Here is a 22,172-nt window from a genome sequence, read left to right as displayed (position 1 = left end):
TGACGAGACTCCAGCGTCCGCCCTTATCACCAAAAGCTCTCGAGTCTTGTTGTCTTTCCAAATTCTTCGTCAGCGTTTCATTTCATTCTGAGAAATTTCTATTCTTTTTGGTTATTTTTGTTTTCAGTTTCGCATCCGTTGCCCGTTAGGGACGTCATCAATAAAGTAGTAGTAAATCAGTAATAGAATCCCCTGCTGTGTTCTCCCTCTGACATTAACTGCAGTTTTTACTAAGGCGCTGGCAGGAGAAACTCCGGAGATCGTCCAGACAAGGCAGTGCAGGTCTGAAAACAGCTGTACACAGTGATGAGTATGATGAGAGTGGTGTTGACCTTCTCATCTACTGGAACTCTTTAAATCTTCTGTAAAATTTCCCAAAATGCTGAACTATTCCTTTAAAAGTTTTTGCTCAATAAGTTACTTGTGATGGATGAATGTATAATTTACATGGATGGGTAACAGTGCTGAGTAGCTCAACATTGTTTTCCACAGAATCTGGTGCCATCAGACAAATCAGCTCTGGCGTTGATGAGGTGACAAACAGCATGTGATTAAATGACGGCTGCACAAAGAGAACACACACTCACGAGTGGCCGATGGTCTGGCAGATCTGGGGCTGGGCAACGTCTTGTTACAAATGGCTGAGGTGTCGGCCTCCTCCACATCCTGCTGCCAGTGGCTGAGGCAACAGGAAAAGAAAACAACAGGGTGAGGGTTAGCAGCTGTAATGAGAGGAGCGGTGTGGGGATGCTCTCGTTTGACTCTCTCTCAGTGTGTTATTACGAGTCCAACTTCATCACTATGACAGAGACAACAGTCTACTTGTTGAAGCACATGACTATGAGCGCTGCATGTTTACTGTTTGTGGGCTTGTTGAAAAACACATTTCAAAAAACATTCAACATATTTTTCATTTCCTTTCATTGTGTTTGTTCTGATATATTTCCCTCTAATTGTCGTGTTTTCTGTTTGTTCTGTTTTAAGCCATGTTAGCAGGTTTGCTCTTTTATTGTCTGTTGGTTGGTTAACCGCTCTCCTCCAGAATGAAATATCTCAATATCTATTGGATGGATTTCCTTAAGATTCGCTGCCCAGTTTCATTTATAATGTTATATATCCCCTGAATATTCATCTAGTGCCAGAGGTTGACTGTGGACTTCAGGACCCGTGTTTTTTAAAAATGTCTCTTTATTTATTTAAAGATATTTGTACTACTCAGAATTTGGAGTTAAGTATGGTCAGATTTCTTTTTTTTACTTGCCAAGTGGTTTTAAAATGCAGTATTTTGTGAGGGAAAACAAAGCTAAAAAGATTTAATAAAAATGTAAAGTCTTGACCGTGGCCTTTGTTAGATTTTAGATAAAGTGCACAAGAAAAAATCCTTTTACATTTGAATGGAGAAAATTGAATGAACCGTTTCAATTTGCCCACTTCGTTTTTAGTGTAATATCATTATGGTTTTACTTCCTAAAAGAAAAAACCTCGTTGATCCAACATTATATCTACGGAGGTGAACACTACAAGTTCTCCTGCCAGCTGCTTCTGCTTCTTTTTCTTCTTCTATTGTTTATTACCATCTTAACTTCCTACAATTTGTCCAAAGGTCCAAATATAAAAAAAAAAACAGCAAACGATCACAACGATAGTTCGTTTCATCCTCTTTTGGTCGGACTACATTTTGGTCTCTAGGTCTGAGGCACCTTTCACACCTGTTATTTTGGTTCAGACTCTCTGAAAGTCCGGACCAAACAAGGCACCGTAAAAAGGTGCCGTAAATGAACAAATACAGATGTAAGAACAGAGCTGTTTCAGACAAACAAATCAAAAGTGGGCATTTTAAAATTAGGGTTTCAAACGTTTTTCAGGTTATTTGAATGTGAGCTTGTACCTGTCAGGTGGAGCCATCCTGACGTCCCGACACAGCCGCCCAGTCCAGGCGCAGTACGGGTCTCTGGACAGCACACACTCTCCACAGCTCACGTAGTTGGAGCAGTTGGCCACAGGAACCTCCACCAGCCCCGAATAGGAGGAAACAAACAACAGACCCTGCAGATGAGAAAACACAATGTGTGAGACGACGAGACGAGTCAAACTTATCTTCAGAAAGGTGAAAGCAGCACGGAAGAGATCCTCTGTTTTCAGTTTTGGGTTTTTTGTTTCCAAGAAGAGAGACCATGCTAAAACAATTACTGAAGATGAACAGAGCAATATAACCCAAACAAAGGACTAACTCTGACAGCTGAGTAATTGGACTGTGGGATTGTGGTCAGAACACATGGCAACCACGATAGTTGCTGAGATGCTCAGTCCTAAATATGTTTTATTTATTTTTTGTTGTTTTTAACACTTTTTAGATCTTCCTGCGTCACATCCATACACTTCCAGCATGACTGTAACGTTATTATAACCGACACGCTGTGCCCCCACAAGTTCCCACAAGCGCAGTCTATTTTTAGCCCGTCTTATTTTCCCAGTATTAGATGGACATGATGTGGATTCTGTCTCAGTCCTTCACATCCCTATTTGGAGCGAGGAATATACTCACAGAAAGTATCTCGGACTTTATTAGAATTACATAATCTTAGATAAGATTGCAGTTTGGCCCGGGGAGTGGCTATTATGTAATAAAGAGTATAAAGGTAATGAAATTTGTCTCTGTGTAAAATGCCAGGGACGACCATAAACCCAGTTCCAGGCGGTGCTGTAACTCACAGGGAAAACTCTGTGGAATGGCCCCAGAGGAAAGAAACTGTCTGGAGCCACTTTGTGCTCTGGTAAATCCAGCTCTTCCACATTTCTTTGGGTTTTTAAACTTGAATTTGATCACGAACACAAACTAGTACAACGACATTCATTATAGATGCGTATTAAGTTGTATTTGACCTAGATTGTATTCATGAAGTGGTGATAAAATGGTAATTCACCCTCTGAGGATCGAGTTCGATGTGTTGCACCGGCTGAGGCTCAGGGAACAGAATCAGCTCCTCGATGATGTGCATCTTATCGTTGGCGTTGATGGCCTTATGGAGCTTTCCATCATCTGGAAGGCAGAGAAAATAAGAGCAAGTGACTTAAATTGAAGCCGGGGGACAGTTTATAAAAGGAAAGAAGCAACGTGTGCTGTTTTTAAATCACAACTCAAATCCACACAAGTGTCGTAGCAGGAAAATACTGTATCTTTCCTTTTCAAATATTTACCTAAAGATAAAGGAAACTATACATTAAGATAAACCTGTTGTGTAACGATCTGTACCTGTTCCAATGAAGAGCACGTCGTAAGCCCTCTCCATGCCCTGGATCTTGTGCACGGCGATCTGCGTGTAGCGCACGCTGCGTTTCAGCAGCAGGGGGGCGCTGCGGATCACGCTGTCCATCAGGAAGTGGTCCTTGACAAAGTTGAGCACTTTATCGGGCATGTGCAAAGACGACTGGATGCCCATTTGCCTGGCGTGGTTCGTCACACACTGTATGGGGAAAAAAATATTCATGAGGTGATATAAGGTGACGACCTAGGACCTGGAACTCGGGTGTTACTGAACAAGTTTGTGGTAAGAGTGTCACACTCCTGTTTGGCTGATATAAAAGGTTTAAATGGTGGTTTAAATAAATATCTACTAGTTTTGGGGCATTTGTTTTGCACCAGGTACTTTCAAAGAGCTTCTGATGTTAAAGTTCTGTTTAAACTGGCAAAGGAACTGAAAGAGGAGCATCTGCTTCCCATGAAGCTCCATTCTACAGCTTCACCTGGATGTTTTGTTGCAGCCTGTAACATATGTTTGTGATAATAAAGTAGATATCAGCGATAGTAATCTTTAACAACTTGTTGTAACCTTATCTGTTACATAAACGTCTATCTACTCAAATGAACAGCTGTGCAGATTTTAAAGCCAGAGCAGGTAGTAATGTCACAGGATATTGCCTTTAGTACTCACCGCCCCGGGCCGTGGTTCTGGCACAGGGTGGTTGTAGGTGTACCACTGCTGTGTCTCCCTGTTGACCTCTCGGTAGCGCCCGCTGAACGCTCTCTCCACTTGAGCCATGGTGAAGGCGCACACCGCTGAGCTGCCCGATGCTCCTTTATACCTGTGAACAAAGGAAACATTTAGATCGGTTTTCTTGTTTAAGATTGTGTGAATAGTGCAGATTTCTGTGACACGACACTGTAGACGACAAAAACGCGTGTTGTGACTCTGAGATTTTTTATCTCACATTTAGGAACACTTCCTCACAGTAGCGTACAGTTCTCTCAGTCCATCCTCTCTGCAATTGTTGTTATTCTCACTTTGAAAACATCTGCGGTGTGTACTCGAATGATTTCCACATAAAAGCCTTATCTTGTTGATACATTAATTAGACATTGGGGTTGCACGAGCTCGTGTTGGTGTTTAAGCTCATTACAGCTGCTCTAAATTCAGACGAGCAGAGATACAAACGGCAGCGTGCCAACTTTGAGACCAGATAATAAATAAAAACTGCACTGGTGCGTAAACATAAACTGTACAAGTGCCATAAATCAGGCGGATTCAAGTGGCTGTACGTCCCAGTCCCTCTGTTTGTCTCGTACCACTGTGAGGTGAAGACGCCGTAGAAGACGGTGCTCTCCCAGCTGTCACCAACAGGCTTCAGGACGAACATGTCCTGGATGATGTTGAAGGGGAAGCCGTCGTCGGGGAGGGAACACAGGAGCTGGGCCTTCAGGAACGTGGTCCATTTCTTCTGCAGCACCCGCTCGCCACCCATATCACCCTGTAAACAACATGTTATAAAGGTTACAGGTGATTCATTTATCGGTCTTATTATGACAAGTACTCCCAGTGGTTCTGTTCAGCTGAGGGCATTCAGGCTGATGAACGATAACGATCCACTGATGGAAGTGGACGGAGGGTGCAGAGGAGGTGTCAGACTCCCGGGCAGGAGATGCCACCGGGAGAAGGAAGAGCAACAGGAGAAATTCAATTTTTATTCCACTTTGGCTGCCATATGTTTTTCATGTGGTTGTGTATGGGCTTTTGAGAGATGGACTTACTCAGCTCAAGCTCAGATTTTGAATTGAAACATCTGCTCTCAGATTGCTGGGTGAGGGTACAACTAGTCTGACAGAGCTTAAATATGATTGTTACACTGGACTCTCTCTCCTCTCTCTCCTCTCTACCATCCACCTCTTCTCTTCCCCATTTTCTGCTCACCCAAACCGGTCGAGGCAGATGGCCGCCCACACCGGGTCTGGTTCTGTTACAGGTTTCTTCCAGTTAATGAGGGACTTTTTTTGCTGCTCATTGTGGGAACTGTTTTTCTATCATTTTGTTTGTCATTTTCATCATTTTATGATTTGGTGCTTGAAATATAATTAATTTTAATCATTAGTTTTGTTTTTGCAATGTATTTTGTTAAGCACTTTGTAACCTTATTTAGATAAGTGCTATACAAATAAAGTAATCATTATTATTAATTATTATTATAATATGTATTTCAAATTAAGCCACTAGAATGGAAAGCTAGGGGCAAGCTAACCAGATAGGCTACTGTCTTTAGAACTGGGCAACATAATAATTTATAAAACACCCCACAAAAAGTTTTACAAAAATCTAAAATTTCCCAAAAATTGCATCATATCGGAATTTGTGAATATTTATCTTTTATTAAAAGGTAGGGTTGGTAATTTGTTTCTGAAACACTTTTTTTTTAAAAATCTTCTTTGTCGAAACCTTCTTCACATCCTGATAGCCATTAATAAATAATAAAAAAAATAGAATAAACACAGAAAATAATTGAATTTGGACCGAATGAAATGTCTGTCACTAACTGTCCTGCCCACCTGCGTGCACGCTGCCCATGCTCTCATTGTGTATGACCGGAGTCTTCACAAACCAGAGAGACATGCACCACTGAAGCAGAGACGATAGCCAGTAGTTAGTGAGCGAGTCATTTGACAAGGGGACTAATGGGAGGGGCCATGTGCACTAGAGAAGACTTCTAGTTTCCACACAACACTTGTGCATCATTTGGGACAGTGAAGGTCAAACATCCAATAAGTAACAATAAGCAAAACACATTTTTGAGTTGAAGTGTTGCAATCTAGTAACGGTTAGAAAGACCTGCAGTACTCTGAGTGCTTGTGTTGTATCACAGCTGTGATCCCTCCCTTTTATCCAGAGGGAGGTCAAACAAGGGAATCTAAAAAGAGGTCACTGCGACTGTCGTGACCTCTGTCTTTCTTTCTTTTTTGAAAATTCAAAGCCAGCTGGACTTTGTGCTGAAATACTGTCCTGTGATGTAGCATATGTGTGGTACATTTATACTGAATGACAAAGGATATTTCAACAATAAAATGTTAAGGCCAAAAAGGCTCCCCACATAAAAAAGAGCCTTAGAACAAAATGTCAGTTTGTCTTTGAAGGCGAGGGAGTTGGTGAAATGGAAAACAAACAGAGCAGGCATTTTAAGCCGTCACAAGATCCTCACATAAACAGTTATCAGAGGACTTTGCTATGACTGGCAATTATCAAAAAGCTTGTGAGCACACAGCAGAAGAAACTCCTCCCAAAAGCTGCAGCAGCTGGACGAGGAGGAGGAGGATGAAGAGCAGGACCAAAACAAGTGGCCTCGCCCAATCTCGAGACAGTCCTCCTGCCTCATAGCCAAACTATCCCATCAGCCCTCTGAACGACTCCTACACTGCAGCACAGAGGAGTGAATCAGCCTTGAGGAGATAATAAAATGCAAAACTGTAACTACCTCTGTTTCCTCCTCTGTCGTACCACACAAACAATCAGCTCGCTCTCCGTCGAGGTGAAACCCCGAGGGACTGATGTGGGGCCTGGGAGCCAATTACTAGGCTGTGGTAGTAGCCTGTCCACATAATGAGGAGACCACATTCCTGCTCTCTCAGCTGTCCACCGCCATCGTTGTTGTGCTCCGCTGCACAGCTTGTACTTTCAATCGTATCGGGCCACTCCCCCATTTTTAGTTGCCCCTCTAAAAAATATGCCCAATCCCTTTTTTTTTGCTGTCGTGCATTGCTCTCTAACATCTTTATCTTTTCAGATTCCTCACATTTGTCAACCTGACAACATGAAGAAGAAGAAGTTAGGAAAGTCGTGCTACTCAATGCTCATAATCCGCCTGCTTTCCACAGTCGCTCAGAGTGCACACACCTGAATAAACAAAAGAAAGAGGGAGTGGAGCGAGGGAGGGCGAGCAGATCGGAAAGAGGGGAGAAAAACAACAACTCGGAAGCAGCGTTACTTGGCAAACACAAGTAAAACAGTAGTTAGAACACCATGAAAACCCTGACGAGACTTTCATCTTATCTTATCTCACGAGAAACATGCCGTCTTTCTGTGGGGGCAACATGTCTGCGAAGATCAACCAAAAATGTTTCAGATGTTAAAATCAGATGGGGAGCGGCCTCCATACCTCTGTGTTACTGAACTCGAGTTCACAGGGAGTGGAATCCGAAATAAAGAGTAAGTATGGTGATAGAAAGTCTGCAGTAAATCAGAGGCTGGATTAACAGAGATATTTGAGACTAGTCTGATGGGGCCAGTTATAATGATGCTATTGGATTATAGTCTAATGCAGAGATGGTGCTGGGACAGTGTGGTGAGGCACAGACGCCGTGAGGTGACGGGGACAGGTGCATGCAGGTGTTCCGAAAACAGCAGGATGTTTATTATTGTAGTTTGAGCCACTGATGTGGTCGGCTCACGAACACGGTAGAAGCAGCAGTGACTGTGAGATGCAGCTTAAAACCCTCTGATTGCTGGAATTAGCTTAAAAATCATGTTTCTTTTCAAAGTGTGAGACATTAAAACATAAAAATAAAGTCTTACAGACAGAAATAAAGACTGGCTCGTTTTAAGCCTGTGAAGTTCATCCATCCATCCTTCCCTCAGACTAACTAAACTCCAAAGATCCATGTTTCCACGATAACAATTGATGACACCTGATTTAAATTCTTTCATTTCAAATTTGTTGTATTTTATATTAAAATGTTGTAAAAAAATATATATATATTACTCAGAATTCATGGCAAGTCCTACTTTGAGATGTCGCTAATTGTGGAACTTGACCTCTTTGTGCATCAGATGAATTTAGGATTTATCAATCTAAAGTTTGACTCTTAGAACTAAACATTAATCCTAATAAAACCAGCCCCAGATCTGTAGAGCATCAGTTGTTCATCCGTAACAAAGCAACGAAGTTCAGCAGGGAGAGTTTTGTACGATGTTAGTTAAAGGACGTTAGTTTTCCACAAGTTAAAAACAACAAAAGTATGTTTTTTTTAGAGGTTTTTGTACGAACGGTGGAATTCCTAAGCGTCATCTTCACAAAAAGGTTTGTTCATGTTCTTGAGTGTTTACCCAGTGAACTGGAGAATGAACCACCTGCAGCACAACTGTACTGACACAGAGCAACATGTGAAAAGACAAGGAACAGTGCAGCTGCATTCCAGGGAAATAAAGGCGCTTTTCTAAAGCTGAGCAAACCATTCTTCTGTCTCTGTTGCACAGCTCATCTGCAGCGGGTTGCCACAGACCGGGGGCCTTTCTGTCACTGATTTCCATATATAGAACACCGGCTGCGAGAGGTGTCACAGCACTGAGTGCCAGAGCCGAGCAGGACCAAGTCATTAAGATGTCACTTAAGATTACATGCTGTCCCCACGATTACTCGCATTACTGCCTCCATGAACAAGAGGCATAAGTCGGGGAGGGAGGCTGAGTGCATGTATATCAGGCTGCTTCATAGCCGTTTAATTGATCCGATGACAGGTGAGAAAAGATAGAGTCTGCACTTGATTATTCAGGGTGATTGACCAAACTAAATTCTTGGAGGAGGACGGGGAGGAAGAATGACGTCAAGAGTTTAATTATTCGAGTGCCTTCCGCAGCTTGGACGCTTTACCTGAAGCAAAAAGTAGAAGAGCGGGAGACGCATTGCATATTGCTGCCAAGCACCCTTGAATACTAATAAAGCTCAAAGCGCTGCTCGAGAAAAGGCGCAGAGCTGGAGGGACGGACAAGTGCAGCTGACATTGTGAGGGAGATGGAGGGAGAGGGGGAGATGACACTGCGGAGAAGAGGGAGAGAGGGAGGGGAGGAGGGAGGGTGATTCAGGCGAGGGGAAACCAAATCTGTTGAAAACATGTTTGTACAGTCAAACAGGAAAAAAAAGGCTTTCATGAACCAGTGACAGATTTCCACTGCGTCTCCACAGAGGTGATGCACAGTTAGACGTTACCAAACGTGCTCCGACACGGCAGCACCTCGCCTTTCTTTTGAGGTAACTGTCTCAGGATTAGTGAGAGAGAGGACTTGAGCCCTGCTCGGCCTCCTCCTTTTGCGTGGCCGTCTTGCGTAACATACCCGCCCCAATCCCGGGTGACTAACCTTACACACGCGAGCGATCCTCGACACAATGGTGTTGTCAAAGAAGTCGAATTCTTTGCCCGCCTCGCTGAAGAAGAAGTAAATTTTGTCGTCGTCGCCCACAGGGTTGCCCGCTGGCTGGCTCTCCTCGATGTAAGCTGACCCCACAAAGATGGGATCTGTCATGAATAGAAACGCACAAAAGGAAACATGTTGGACTTTTATCATTGATGGATGTTTGTATTCAGTCTTCATCACACATTGTACAACAGTCTTAATAATGTATAAGGACTGAAAAGGCAGTCAACACACACACACATGGCCTCCTGGTGAATCCTGCGGAGGATTCTGCAGACGGATACTAGGGGGCAGGTCGGAGAAACTCAGCAGAAAGTCCACAGGCTCTTACTCATTACCTTTCTCACATAGAGCCCCTCCGGAGAATGTCCGGAGGGTCTCCAGAGTTCAGTGTACGGTTGTAAACCATCACAGATTTTTCATTTAACATCCTTATCAATAAATCTTTGATTTCCAAAAAACATAAATCTAGTTTTCTTGATATTAAGGGACAATTTCAAGTACATTTTTATCGTCGCCAAAAATGAGATATTGCAAGGAAACTATTTCTTTATCAGCTCCATCACTTTTCCTCAGTGAATCACTGAACAGAATTTCGAAAAGAGACTGTCTGGGTTTCTGCAGGAGAGCTGGGTCATGCAGCCCTGGCAGAGAAGAGGAGGCAGCGTCCTCTGTATAATTGTACTCAGATGTCTCATCAGCAGCACTCTGCTTGAATTACACAGAGATCAAAAAGACAAGAGACGTCCTAATTGTGCGCAACGTGCATCTAACTCTGGCAAAACCAGTGGCAGCCGGCTGAGGCCGTTTTTGATGTGCATGTGCGGCGAGTGATAGGACCGAGCTCACGCAACCTCAGAGAGCTCGGGTAGCATGTGTTAGCGACTGTGCCGTGCTAATAACCCCTACTGATGGAGCTTATCTGCTCTGTGGCGCACATGATGGAGGATGTGTAGAAGGAAAAAAAAAAGATCTCATGAGATAAATGGCGTTTACCTTGCAGCCATTTTAAAGAGTTTTCAGTCTTCAGTGCCGTTCCCTGACCCAGACTCTTGTAAATGACTGGTTCGTTCCCTTGGAAGTTGCTGACAGTACCAGTGTACAATTCACCATCTGTCAGAAAACAAAAGGGGAAGACGAAGAGTTTTAATTATGAACTTGATTTGCCATTAATTAAACACGATAAATAATGAAGAAATCATGAGCTGTGAGACTGTTTAACTAAGTCAGTGACGGCTCCGAGGGAGAGGGATCTGCAAATCATCTCCTTCGCTCATATCCAGCTCCTCTATTTACTAATTGCCTGTTAAGGAAGTTGAAAACAAACAAGAGTCTGTTGGTGCTTGGCTACTTATCACACGTCAGCATTAGCAGGCAGCTCACGACTCATTACTGAATCAAAGACGCAGGAAGCGTCAGAGCAGCTTCACAAACAGCTGAGCCTGTTCTCAGAGTCTCCTCCCCGACGGAAGCCAGTCACAACAACATAATGTTTTATTTTTCAATAAGTGACAGAAAGGAAGAAGAAAGTTCATATATGACAACATACCAACGATGATGGCAGTGGATTTGTACTCTGGATTAAAGGGGCAGCGACTGCGCCCATCTTCCATCACGACCTCGCCCACTTGGTCCCTCTCCAGCTCGAACGTTGACGTGTTCTGGAGACAGACACAAATAGAAAACGTCCCTCAGGCACAGACCAATAAAAATTCTGCTTATGGTAAAGAGTGAGCTAAGGTGAGCTCAGTGGCGTCGAGCTCAATCTGTCATTTACAGATCGCACAGAGAACACTGAGACTTTCTGAGTTCAGTTATTTTACACAGTGTGTCTGTGTGATAAACAAACATTTTTATACAGCATAGACAATTGTTATTTCTTTAAACAACAAATCCCACAAAAGGAGAACAATCATCAACAAATCTGAAATAGAGCTTCTATTATAAACAGAGCTAAGGTGGTTTATTCTGTTGTTCTGTTGTCATGCATGTTCAGTAATGTGCATTAATCTCGTCCTCAAAATAGTCCTTGAGTATTTACTATTGTTGGTTTTATTCCTGTCATGGCATTCGTTGGCCAGTAGAAAAATTATAGAATAAGGGCACGTTCACACATACACAAATGTGGTTGGTCAAAGTTAACCAACTTTGAAGTCCACACGAAGCCCGGCTGTGGATTTGCTTCGTCATAGAAAGTGAACGTTATATTCGCTTATACAGATTGGACCAGACTCTGACCAGACTAACCAGTTAAATTTAGTTTCTCTTCACTGGGTCTCACTTCTGGAGGATTGTATGGTTTTCTGAAAGAGTAATTCATAGTATTTCATTGATAATAAAAACTCTGATATGGTTTCAGACTTTGTCTATTAAGAGATCATTAAACACACGTTAGGTATTTTAAGTATGTATGGCTCATCCATATGTATCTGGTATATTATTTTCCAGTGTGTCTACACCAGGCGGAACTACAGTAGGTGTGTCAGTTTATTATGTCTGTTTGGCTCTGGTGGACTTTTTCAAATCTGAGAGAAGAACACCTCATAGTGACATGGGTTGTGTAATTTCAGGGTTGGGCTTGTTATCCTGCATCACAAACAATGGACAGGGTTTGTCAGATGTTTGTATCCAACGGGCAGGGAGGGGAAGGAAAGTCTGGGTGACGTGTTTGATTGACCAATTGCCCAAAACCCAAATACATTCAACTGGCTAAAATATAAAAACAGAGAAAAACCACATAACCACAGATTTGAGAACCTGAAATAAGCAGGTGTTTGGCAATTTTGCTAAACTAACTCAAATGAAAACCAGTAGTTTAGGATCACATATCATGGAACTTGACACATTCATTGTAAACTTTATCTTCAAATCTGTCTCCTGCAGTTTAGTGGAAGTCATTGGAATGAAAATCAGAAAGCAAAACACTACATAACCCCCCCCCCGCCCAAATTCTACGGAAGATCATATGAATTTTCTCACCACAACTGTTAAACCCTGCAAAAGCCTCAAAGCAGCTGCAGCTGAACATTGGAAGATATTTTAACACAGAAGGACAATAGCTTTGTCCCCTCAGGCCTTTGTTAAAAGTGCTTCTGACTGAAGAATAGATCTTCTTCTGTCAGTAAGAACAGAGGGAACAACCACAGTGACCAATGGCTGTCATTAGAGCACATACCTCTGCCAAGGCCAAACAATCCTGCACATGATTGTCTAGTTCTTATTGTGGAAACATAACATGATTATACAATATTAGTCATTTAATTTAATTGAAAAAAGTAAAAAGAAATTTGCACCTAAATACGCATTTGCACCAAAATGTGATGCTCAATGTTAAATACATATACGGAAATGGACGGAACATTCTCTCTGCTGTATTTGTGCACGTCCTCTGCAGCAGTACCACCAAAAATCATGTGGGGGCGGTGCAGCCAATAATTCAAGCATGACGACCATAAGACAGGAAGAACTTTATGTGGAGAGACTCTGTGAGTTGGTAAGTTGGACAACCACCGTTTACAGAACGGTCCCCTTTTGCCTCTTTCTTAAGGGAAAAAAATGCCAGAACCTTCTCCACCATCGGCACGTTTGTCGTTTTCAGAAACTCTCAACTTTGCGCTGCCCTCTGGTGGATGTATTGCTTATCAACAACGCCAGTGTCAATGTGGGTATTGATGGTTACGTCCTTTGAGTCGGATGCATCTCTGTTTGTACGTAAAGGCAGCACAAATAAACCTTTACTAGATTCTGATTGAAAACTTTACCTCCTTGATCGAGGTGATGAAGGATTTCCATCTACCATATGGAAATATGAGTACGGAATTAAGATGAGCATGAAAAACTATATGTGGGCAATTTGCAGTAATAGCAATTCCTTTTCCTAATAATCAAATCAGTAAGTAAAAGTGCCTCCGGTGCGTGGAGAATCTTCCCATGCTTCGTCATTGTAAGATGTTTTACTCAGAGCTTGTTTTAACTCGTGTCTGTCGCTCTGATTGTTTAGCGGATCCTCTCTGCAGCAGTGTCCTGTTTCAGCCCGTTGATAAACCCCAACACTGTTTTGAGAAAGGCTATAAAAATAAAACATTTATTAATGTTAATTTCAAGCATCTCTGAGTGTCTGGCAGGGAGATCGCTACGCACACACACACACACACACACACACACACACACACACACACACACACACACACACACACACACACACACACACACACACACACACACACACACACACACACACACACACACACACACACACACACACACAGGCTCTGTCACCATGATGAGTGTTAATCCAGACCGACTGGGCTGTGACTTCCTTGGAATCTCGGTTCAGGGCCTAAAGTTCCTGCCAAGTCATCTTCAGTGTGAGATGTCCCGGTTTTTCTTTCCCTCTGACGTCAAACAGGAGAGTTTACTGCCCTGCTTGAAGAGCTGAGCTGTCACCAGGTTCCACTGCCCCCCCCTCTATCACTGAAATCAATGTCATCCTGCTGCCGGTTTGCACTCGCTCCACATGTACTCCTCCACTAGATAAACAGATCTACTGCTTCCCGCTTTGCTGGAAACCACACATCTCATGTACCCCCTGTTGACTTGTCCGGCTAAAGTGTCTCAGCAGGGTTTGGTTACGCTCGGATAACAACAGATCCAATACTGACTTGGTGGATAAAAGAGTTTGGTTCATACAGAAATAAATAAAAAATGTAATTCCCTTATGGAGTGGAGATTAGTTTCTTTAATGGCAGGACAAAAATGAACTCTTGGAGGAGACTGAGAGGGGTTTACTTACTATGTAGGTGCAGAGCGGACTGAAAGCAAAGGTGCCACACACATAGAGATGAGTGCTGTTCAGCCGAAGAAGAATTTTGATGTAATTGAAGCAATCAGTCTGGATGGGGAACAAATGGAGAAAGAGAGAGTGAGTTCTTTGAATCCACAAAATTCTTTACAACTGAATGAGTTTTTTTTTTTTTTTTAAGAGCTCCTTAAAATCTCCTCCTGAAATACTGAGCAAACCTCTGAGAGCACAAATACTTCAGAAACTGTTACGATAGAAAGAAAAATATTCCCTTTTCCCAAACACTGCTGGGTAAACCTCCCAGCATCACACAGCGGTTGCCTGGTGAGCTCTCTGTAATGCACAGATCGGAGCGGTACACTGCGGAACACAGATTACCGAGGCTTGTCGCCCAGGGATACAACAGCTGGCATGACAACAAGGCAACAGACACGCAGAGAGAAAGAAGTCTTGCAACAAAAAAAAAAGAGCAATTCCCTGGCGAGGCTGTACACACTCTACAAATCTATTTGTAACTGGTGTAAAAGGTTTGTTAACATTAAACTCGATGCCCATTTTATCCTCCCACCGTCAGTTAGAGGAGAATACAAGAAAAGAGCAAACACGCTCAACAAGGAAATCCAGGCTATTCTTTGAGAACTGTGTTTTTAAAAGTTACTTTCAAAAAATTGTTTTGGAATAGAAGCCACTCACCTCCAGGTTCTTCCCTTTGAAGCTGCACTCCTCTCTCTTTCCTGCAGGAGTGCCCCACGTCAGCTGAAGATGAAACAGAAACGCTGAATAAGTCATGTGAAAATCAGGGAACCATGCCGACTCGGCTGTTCTTCAAGAAGACGGTCGACCGTTTCTTTAAAATTGAAGTGTAAACAACGAAGTCATGTATGGAGCAGATCAAAAACTCAAAAATCTAAATTATTTTAATGGACAAACAACAAAGAATCACGCAACCCGATTTAACACAGAATATTTATATTTACAAACAACATCATTAAAGCTAGGGTTGGTAATCCTAGGAAAGCCTCTCCAGCTTGTGAACACTCCGTTCATGTGCAGTGAGAGATGAGGCAGGCAGGTCGGTTAGTGACAGACAGGTACGCCAACCAATCATTTCATTGGTCCAAAGGTCGTGTTTCTTATAGTCCTGCGAGCGCCTTTTTTCAGACAACTTTATTTATTGACATCTATAGAGACAAAGAGGATTTCAACAAATAATATAAAAAGTGTTTCAGAAATTAACAAACCCAACCTTTAACTCCAACTGTTGCTTAAATGAGTCTCATAGCGTCTGTTGCAACCATGATGCCAGTGAGACTAAATCATCACTTTCCTAAACAAAAGCTCATTGCACTCCTGACTCTTGACATGCTCACGTTCTTCTGCAGCTTGCTCTTGCTGATGTCCGAGAGGCTGAGGGCGAACAGCGCCTCCCTGGCTCCGACGTACAGCATGTCGTCCTCCTGGCTGAGCAGCAGAGAGGTGTAATTGAAGACGCCGTCCGCAGAGAATCTCTTGGCCGACCTCTCCTTTGCGTCTGGGAAGCAGCAGAAAAATAAACACATAGGGAAGATTATCACCATGTAGCAGGACGGACACAGACAGGAACAGACTGGTGTACAACATTTCCTGGTGCATAAAGTATGTGAACACACATAAACATGCTCACAAGCAGATAGATTTTGCCTTCCTCAAACTATAAATGATTTCCTCTTCCACAGTAGGAAGGATTTCACGTAGCGCCTGTTCACCTGTTTCTCAGGACTGAATAACTAACGAAACGATTTAACTGTGATGGAACACGTGCAGTCTGCAGAACTTTGAGATGAGTTCTTCACATCCAACGAGAAAACAACCACTCACGCTAAAAGTGCTAAAGCTACACGATATAAGCTAATTTAATGAAGTAATACATAGTGTTGTTTACTAGAAGTTGACAACGATTGTGCTGCAATTTAATTTGGGACATAACCTGCACCAAAACAAATTCTCAAACTTCTACCCAAGAATCTACAGCAGCCTAGAATGTTGCATTATCTTTGTTTTCTCCCTCAACCAATGATTTTGAGAGAAAAGTGAAGAAAAGTTTGTTTATAATATATATTTAAAAATAAAAATGAATGCATAAGAAACCCCCCTCTGGTAATGGAAAAGAACTGTGATCTATTCTAGTCTATTCTAATCAAGAATATTATTCCTCATTTTCAGGCTTGCTCAAATGGGAAATACAGACAAAAAGCTCTTTAAATAGCATTTATTATTTCTTTTCATTTTATAGTTTCATTTGCTGTTCGACTGTCAGCAGGATGCGTAAAATGGCCAAAGGAAGAGCCCTTTTCATTTTGGAGTGGATTTGATAAAGGGGGTGGATCCAGGAATTCTTCACTTTCTTTTCACATTGCAAGGTGCAGCGTTTTTTGAGAACGTCTCAAGAGATAATGCAGAGATGAAAGTCAGGCTTATTTAAAGGACTGATATCTATTGTGTCTGTGTGATTTGGTGCGGCTTGACTGAGTTTGGGCCTTGGTGGAGGTATGTGCTCTACTGAGAACCATTCTAGTTCACACTTGTTTCTCCTACAGTCGTCTACATTCAGAAAGTTAGTAATCATGCTAATAGTGGAACCGCGAAGGACAAGTTTAATTTCTTAAGTGACGTGATCTAATCCCCCCCAAAGTTTTTGGAAATGGAGAAAAGTGCTTTGTTCCAACACTTTGGCTTCACCTCATCTTTATGTGCAGTGTATGATCCAACCTCAAAACCACCAACGACTAATAATAATAATACATTTATTTGAATAGCACTTATCTTCACAAAAATCCATGGCAAAAAATGAATGAACTAAAATAAAAAGGTATCGTACAAATGACACAAATCTCCATAAGATGACCTCTGTCCTTTAGGCCTCTGAAAGTCTCTGTCAAAGCTTCAGAGGGAGCCTCATCCAGCAGGACACAGAACAAGTGGACAGACATGACACTACGTCCCTCTCCTGCACCTCACATCACAAAGTGCTGCGCTTCTGTCAAACACGTTTGTGATACAAAGCTCTCGCTGAGCATGTTGTCATGTCTGTATCCCTCCCTCCTGTTTACCCCTGGTGCACAGTGGCATCCAGCAGCTACAGTAGCACCACGAGAACATGTCATATGACCACATCCACACTTTCCTGCACTGGCCTGCTTTGTCTTTGCTCTGCTCAGCACCGGCAGCAGCATAAGAGATTTATTGACATGTCTTCTGCTGCTCGTCCACCCTCTTCACATGGATCTTTTTAGCGCTGGGCTTTAAGTCCAGTGAGTCACTTTTCCCCTCTCATCGCTCCTTCCCCTGCAGCCTCTGCGAAGCACAGATTCACTGTATACATTCCTCTTTTTATAACATTTCCTTCAGCTTTGCAATCTACTCCCCAGCTTTTTGCAGCTTGCCACTGTGAAAGTGAAGTTTGTGAGAGGTTGGGGTTGATGTTTGGAGCCTATTTTTGTAAGCAGCAGGAGGTCTGACAGCTGGTCACTTTTTAGTTTGACTCACTGGATAAACTGCATAAAAACAGCTAATTTAAAAGGCCAACACGAGCTCCAAGAAATCCTGGGAAACGGTTTATATACTGTAGGGCCTTCAACTTTGTGACCGACCCGCATCGAGCCCAGGCTGAGGGGGACTTTATCACTTGATATTGCTGACTAAAGACACAGGATACAGTTCATGCAATCAAATACTTGTGAATCCTTTTTTTTTTTTTATGTGCTTCAAACTTTGCTGTTTTTCTGACCATATTTGTAAATGTTTATCTGTGGTCTCCCATTCCAAGCATATTAAACAAACTCCATGTTCCCCCCCGAGCCAAAATGCTGGGGGTCATGGTCTCCATTTGCTTGTCCAAATAAGTGGCTTGTATCTGTGGTTGTAAACACTAATATTTGCTGCAGTTAAAACCATTTACAGCCCGTCTCCCCCTCCACCCCTCTGTGCATAACCAGAAAACTGAATTTTAGAGACTTCTGATAGCAATAGAAAGAGACCAGCAGTGCATTTATCGCCGACACTCCAGGTGGTGCGTTGGGCCGTAATGCAAATGGTACAGCAATAAATGTTTACAACCCACAACTTAAACTTTTCAATATGCTTGCAAACAAATGGCTCATCGAACGCTCAAGGCACTTTGGCAGGATGCTCGTCCTCGCCTCGTGGGAGCGAAAGCCAGCTGCACAAGCTCCATCTTGTCCAAAAATCAAATCTTAGCCTCTCTCCAGATCAACAGCCCTCATTCAGCTCAAAACGTGGTGACATCTGGAGTCAATGAAGAGAGGGGCCTGTCATTAAAATCGAGGGGAGTACGAAACAGAAAGAGACTTCCTATTGTCATCCTCGTTCAGTGCAGGAGGGAGAAATACGAGTTTTCCCAATGTGGAGGAAAACTGGTTTTATTTCAAGGTAATTTAAGTCTGTTAAAAATGTCCTAAATGCTCATAAAGAGCGATGCTCTCAATCCCAGTGGACCCTGCAGTTGGCAGACAAAGGAGAGCCATCTCGCTGCTCAACAGGGGGACATATCATAGCTGTCACGGCTCCCCTGGGCTTTGGCTATTCACTGGAACCAAAAACAGCCTTCCCTCGGCATATTAAAACTCTCTGACATAAATCACAGTGACATCCTGTTAGACAGACAATGAAATAACGAGCAGAGGCGAGCTGAGCCATGAAACTTTAAGTTCAGGAACAGGCTGCTTAGCTGAAGGGGTGGGAGTGTTGACCGGAGAGAGGGGACTTCAGGTCGGGTTGTTGTAATCAGGGAGACAGGATTGAAATGTTGACCTATGTAGAAACATGGAGACGGTCGGGGGAAGAACATTTATTTTCAAACTACTCTGAGATGTTGTTGTGATAAGAGTGGAAGGTCGAGCGGGAACAAATGTCAGCGCTGTGTCAAGATGCAGCGATTTCAAAACAGACACTCAAAGCTCTCTCCTCATTCTCCATCTATGTAATGGATCTTCAGAAGACTTTCTTTTTCTCGAAGATCTCTATACCTGCTGCATTAGGCTCCATATTTTGAGGTTTTCTGCCCCGGTTTTCTCTCTGACCCTGTTCAGGCCTGGTATTAACATCTGTCCAGAATGTGTTTCCTGTGATTGGATCTCACCTCCTACGTACAAAAGTTGTATTCGAAAAGAGCAAATAATATTGTTTTTTCCCCAGTTTGATCTTACAGATGGGTCCGATCGCAATGTTTGAGTGTGATGGCGTCTGGGTGTTGGTGCGAGCCAGAGAGAGAGAGAGAGAGAGAGAATGAGTAGCGAGTAGCGAGTCAGAAGGGACTGAAGGAAAGAATGTGCACATTCTCGTTTTGAGTTGGAAAGTGATGATATTGTGGCAGAGGATACAAACAATTCACTGGGGCACAAGGAAACTTAAAAATATGTTTGATTCTTGGTGAAACTGTAGCAGGTCAGAGGACGTCAGCTAGCGTTCCAGTCTCAATGTGGTTGAGTGATCGGATCTCAGGAAGCGTTTGGCTGCGCTCAGACCTGAACTTAGCTCTGACCACTTGTAATCGGATCACTGAGCACGGATGGTAATACCAGGTCTGACAGACGTCTCTGATGCAGCAGGTCACTTGTGCGTTTTGACACCCTCGAAGCAGAATGCCAGGCAGCCACAGAGAGCGGCAGCAAACCGCCCTCCCCTTTAACAGCCAGGCCCAAGGTCCATTCATCACCCCCGCTGTTTAATCAGCTGGCTGTCACCAAGCTGAGACCCTCAACCCCTGCTAATGCTCATCACATCACACCTAAACTGTCAGTATGGCTACTTTATTGTTGCTGCTAACATTTTGAATTAGCACAAGAGTCAACTGAGTACATTTGCCTGTGGTTATAAAAGACTGCACACTGCAGGAGAGGCTGAAAAAGAAATTGGTGCAAATCTGGAATAGTTAAATAAAGCCCCATTTAGTTTCCAGCTGCAGGAACAGAGAGATGCCAGACCGGCAAAATTCAACTGAATATCTTTTTTCCAGCGGCAGATAAAAACCTCTCAGTAAGTAATTAGGTGAAATTAAATTTTGGCAGTGTGTTCATTGTATTCAATGATTCTCTCCCTCTTTCTCTTTTTTTTAAATCAGTGGAGGTAATGACGGCAGAAACAAATGACATCAGGGTTTGAGAGCAGCTGCTCTGTGATCACAGAAACTTTTTTTTTACTTTACAGAGAGAGAATATGACTCACACACAACATGCAGCTACAAACGTCTTGAATAAAAAACCGATACACCCAAGGTGAAGTGTCTCATCTGTGCCAGAAAATGGTGGAATTCTTCTGTTATTGTCAGAATCACCTTCCATATGTAACACATATCTCTACATGTTCTAGCGCCACCTGTCATTTTTGATTGGACAGCGAAGTGTGAAACAGGGACAGAATATGGGGAAGAAATGCAGCGAGATTCCGGGCCATAAACCGAACCCGTGGCCCCTACAGGATATGTATAAGATGACCACTCGCTCAGCTGGTCGAGCTATTATCTGCATCACCTCAAATAGGTGGCTTCCTTCTGTCAGATGAGGTATTCTGCAAGACTTAAATAATATGTCTGAATAGATGCATAAATAATACATAAAACTGTTTCTTATGCTCTTATCAGAACAAGGTTACAAAGTGCTTTACAAAATTCATGGGAACAAAACGATGCAGAACAAAGCAAGGCAAAAGAAAATATTAAAACAAAAAACATCTGTTCAAATCAGGCACTAAAAGGATTTTTTATAAAAACAATATGTTGTATGAAGGGAGAGAGTGCTGGTCTAATCTACCCAGGCAAGGAGTTCCACAGTCTTGGGGGCCCTGATGGCAGAAGTCTGGTCTGCCTTAGTTACCACCCTGGACTGAAACCCCTTTTCCATTGATTAGAAAACATCCAGCATTTGTCTACAGTAGGAATGAATACAATCAGCTTTCACCACAGGGTAAAAAAAACACAGATTATTTATCGTGTTTGGCTCCGATCACAGTGATGAAAACATGACAAACAGGTGAACGCCCAAATTTGTCATAACAGCGCACAGAGAGCACCTCTGTTATGGGAGCGTTTGGGACGTCTAACATGTTGCACCAGGGAAACTTGTTTACTGGCAATGGGAGAGGAGCTAGCAAGTTTACCCAAACGTTTACCAGATAATTTTGGTGTAAGAGAGTTATCAGGAACTACCAGCAAGTGTTGTTTGCAAGATCCTGTGTAGACAGTGAAGGAGGACTGACGCTGCTGCTCTGATGTTCCTTTCACAGAACGGTCTTTCAACAGAAAGACCTTGAGATAAACCTAAGAGTGTCTGTAATGTAGTAGACGTGTTCATGTATAAATGATCTCTTGTAAATCCTCACATCTTCTTGAATGTTAGAATAAAATGTGTAACTAACATGGCAGAAAGACCAGACCATCAAATTGGTCCTCTGAGTCACAGCGGAGTGTGTTCAGCTCCTTCACCGCTGAGCTATAAACTGAGATATCACCACAGGGTGCCAGCTCTCCGACACAATGTTTCTGAGAAATCAAATACATGCCGGCACTTTGGCATGCATCATGTTTCGGAGAAAATAGAGCAAGGTCAAGTGATTTCTTTTTTCTAAAGGTTTAATAGCACTCCATTGGCGGGGGCGATTGATTGGCTGCTTGGTAGACATCCGCCGCCCAAGACACTCCTAAAAGCCCTGACTGTAAACATGCCCCAGATTTACTGAAGCAGCCTGAGCCAAGTCACAAGGCAACGGGGGCAACGGGGACAAAGGGGTTCACTTGCCGGGTGGAGAGGATCCAGAGGAGAGGAGTGTTTTAGCACAGCTGATATTAATCTCACTGCAAGCTCTGCTTATCTCATATGCAAGACACAAATGTATTAAAAAAAACAACTATCTGTCTCTGCTCTGTCAGC

General features: G+C 42.9%; 1 protein-coding gene across 2 annotated transcripts in view; it reads right to left on the bottom strand.

Annotated features, from left to right (window-relative positions):
* LOC118106879 (semaphorin-4B) overlaps window positions 1-22,172 on the bottom strand; it is a 60,752-nt gene that overhangs the window by 5,416 nt on the left and 33,164 nt on the right. For both annotated transcript variants that reach the window (XM_035155600.2, XM_035155599.2), the window contains exons 3-14: window positions 15,621-15,781; window positions 14,944-15,006; window positions 14,242-14,340; window positions 10,999-11,110; window positions 10,446-10,562; window positions 9,393-9,550; window positions 4,565-4,746; window positions 3,933-4,083; window positions 3,254-3,464; window positions 2,925-3,040; window positions 1,889-2,046; window positions 588-679 (exon numbers count right to left, since the gene is read on the bottom strand). In XM_035155600.2, the coding sequence (XP_035011491.1) occupies window positions 588-679; window positions 1,889-2,046; window positions 2,925-3,040; window positions 3,254-3,464; window positions 3,933-4,083; window positions 4,565-4,746; window positions 9,393-9,550; window positions 10,446-10,562; window positions 10,999-11,110; window positions 14,242-14,340; window positions 14,944-15,006; window positions 15,621-15,781 (1,620 nt within the window). The remainder of the gene's footprint in view (window positions 1-587; window positions 680-1,888; window positions 2,047-2,924; window positions 3,041-3,253; window positions 3,465-3,932; window positions 4,084-4,564; window positions 4,747-9,392; window positions 9,551-10,445; window positions 10,563-10,998; window positions 11,111-14,241; window positions 14,341-14,943; window positions 15,007-15,620; window positions 15,782-22,172) is intronic.

This window comes from Hippoglossus stenolepis, chromosome 1 (assembly GCF_022539355.2).
Source record: "Hippoglossus stenolepis isolate QCI-W04-F060 chromosome 1, HSTE1.2, whole genome shotgun sequence".
Lineage (NCBI taxonomy): Eukaryota > Metazoa > Chordata > Actinopteri > Pleuronectiformes > Pleuronectidae > Hippoglossus > Hippoglossus stenolepis.
Note: the sequence above shows the minus strand (reverse complement) of the source record. Positions and strands in the feature narration are given on the sequence as shown.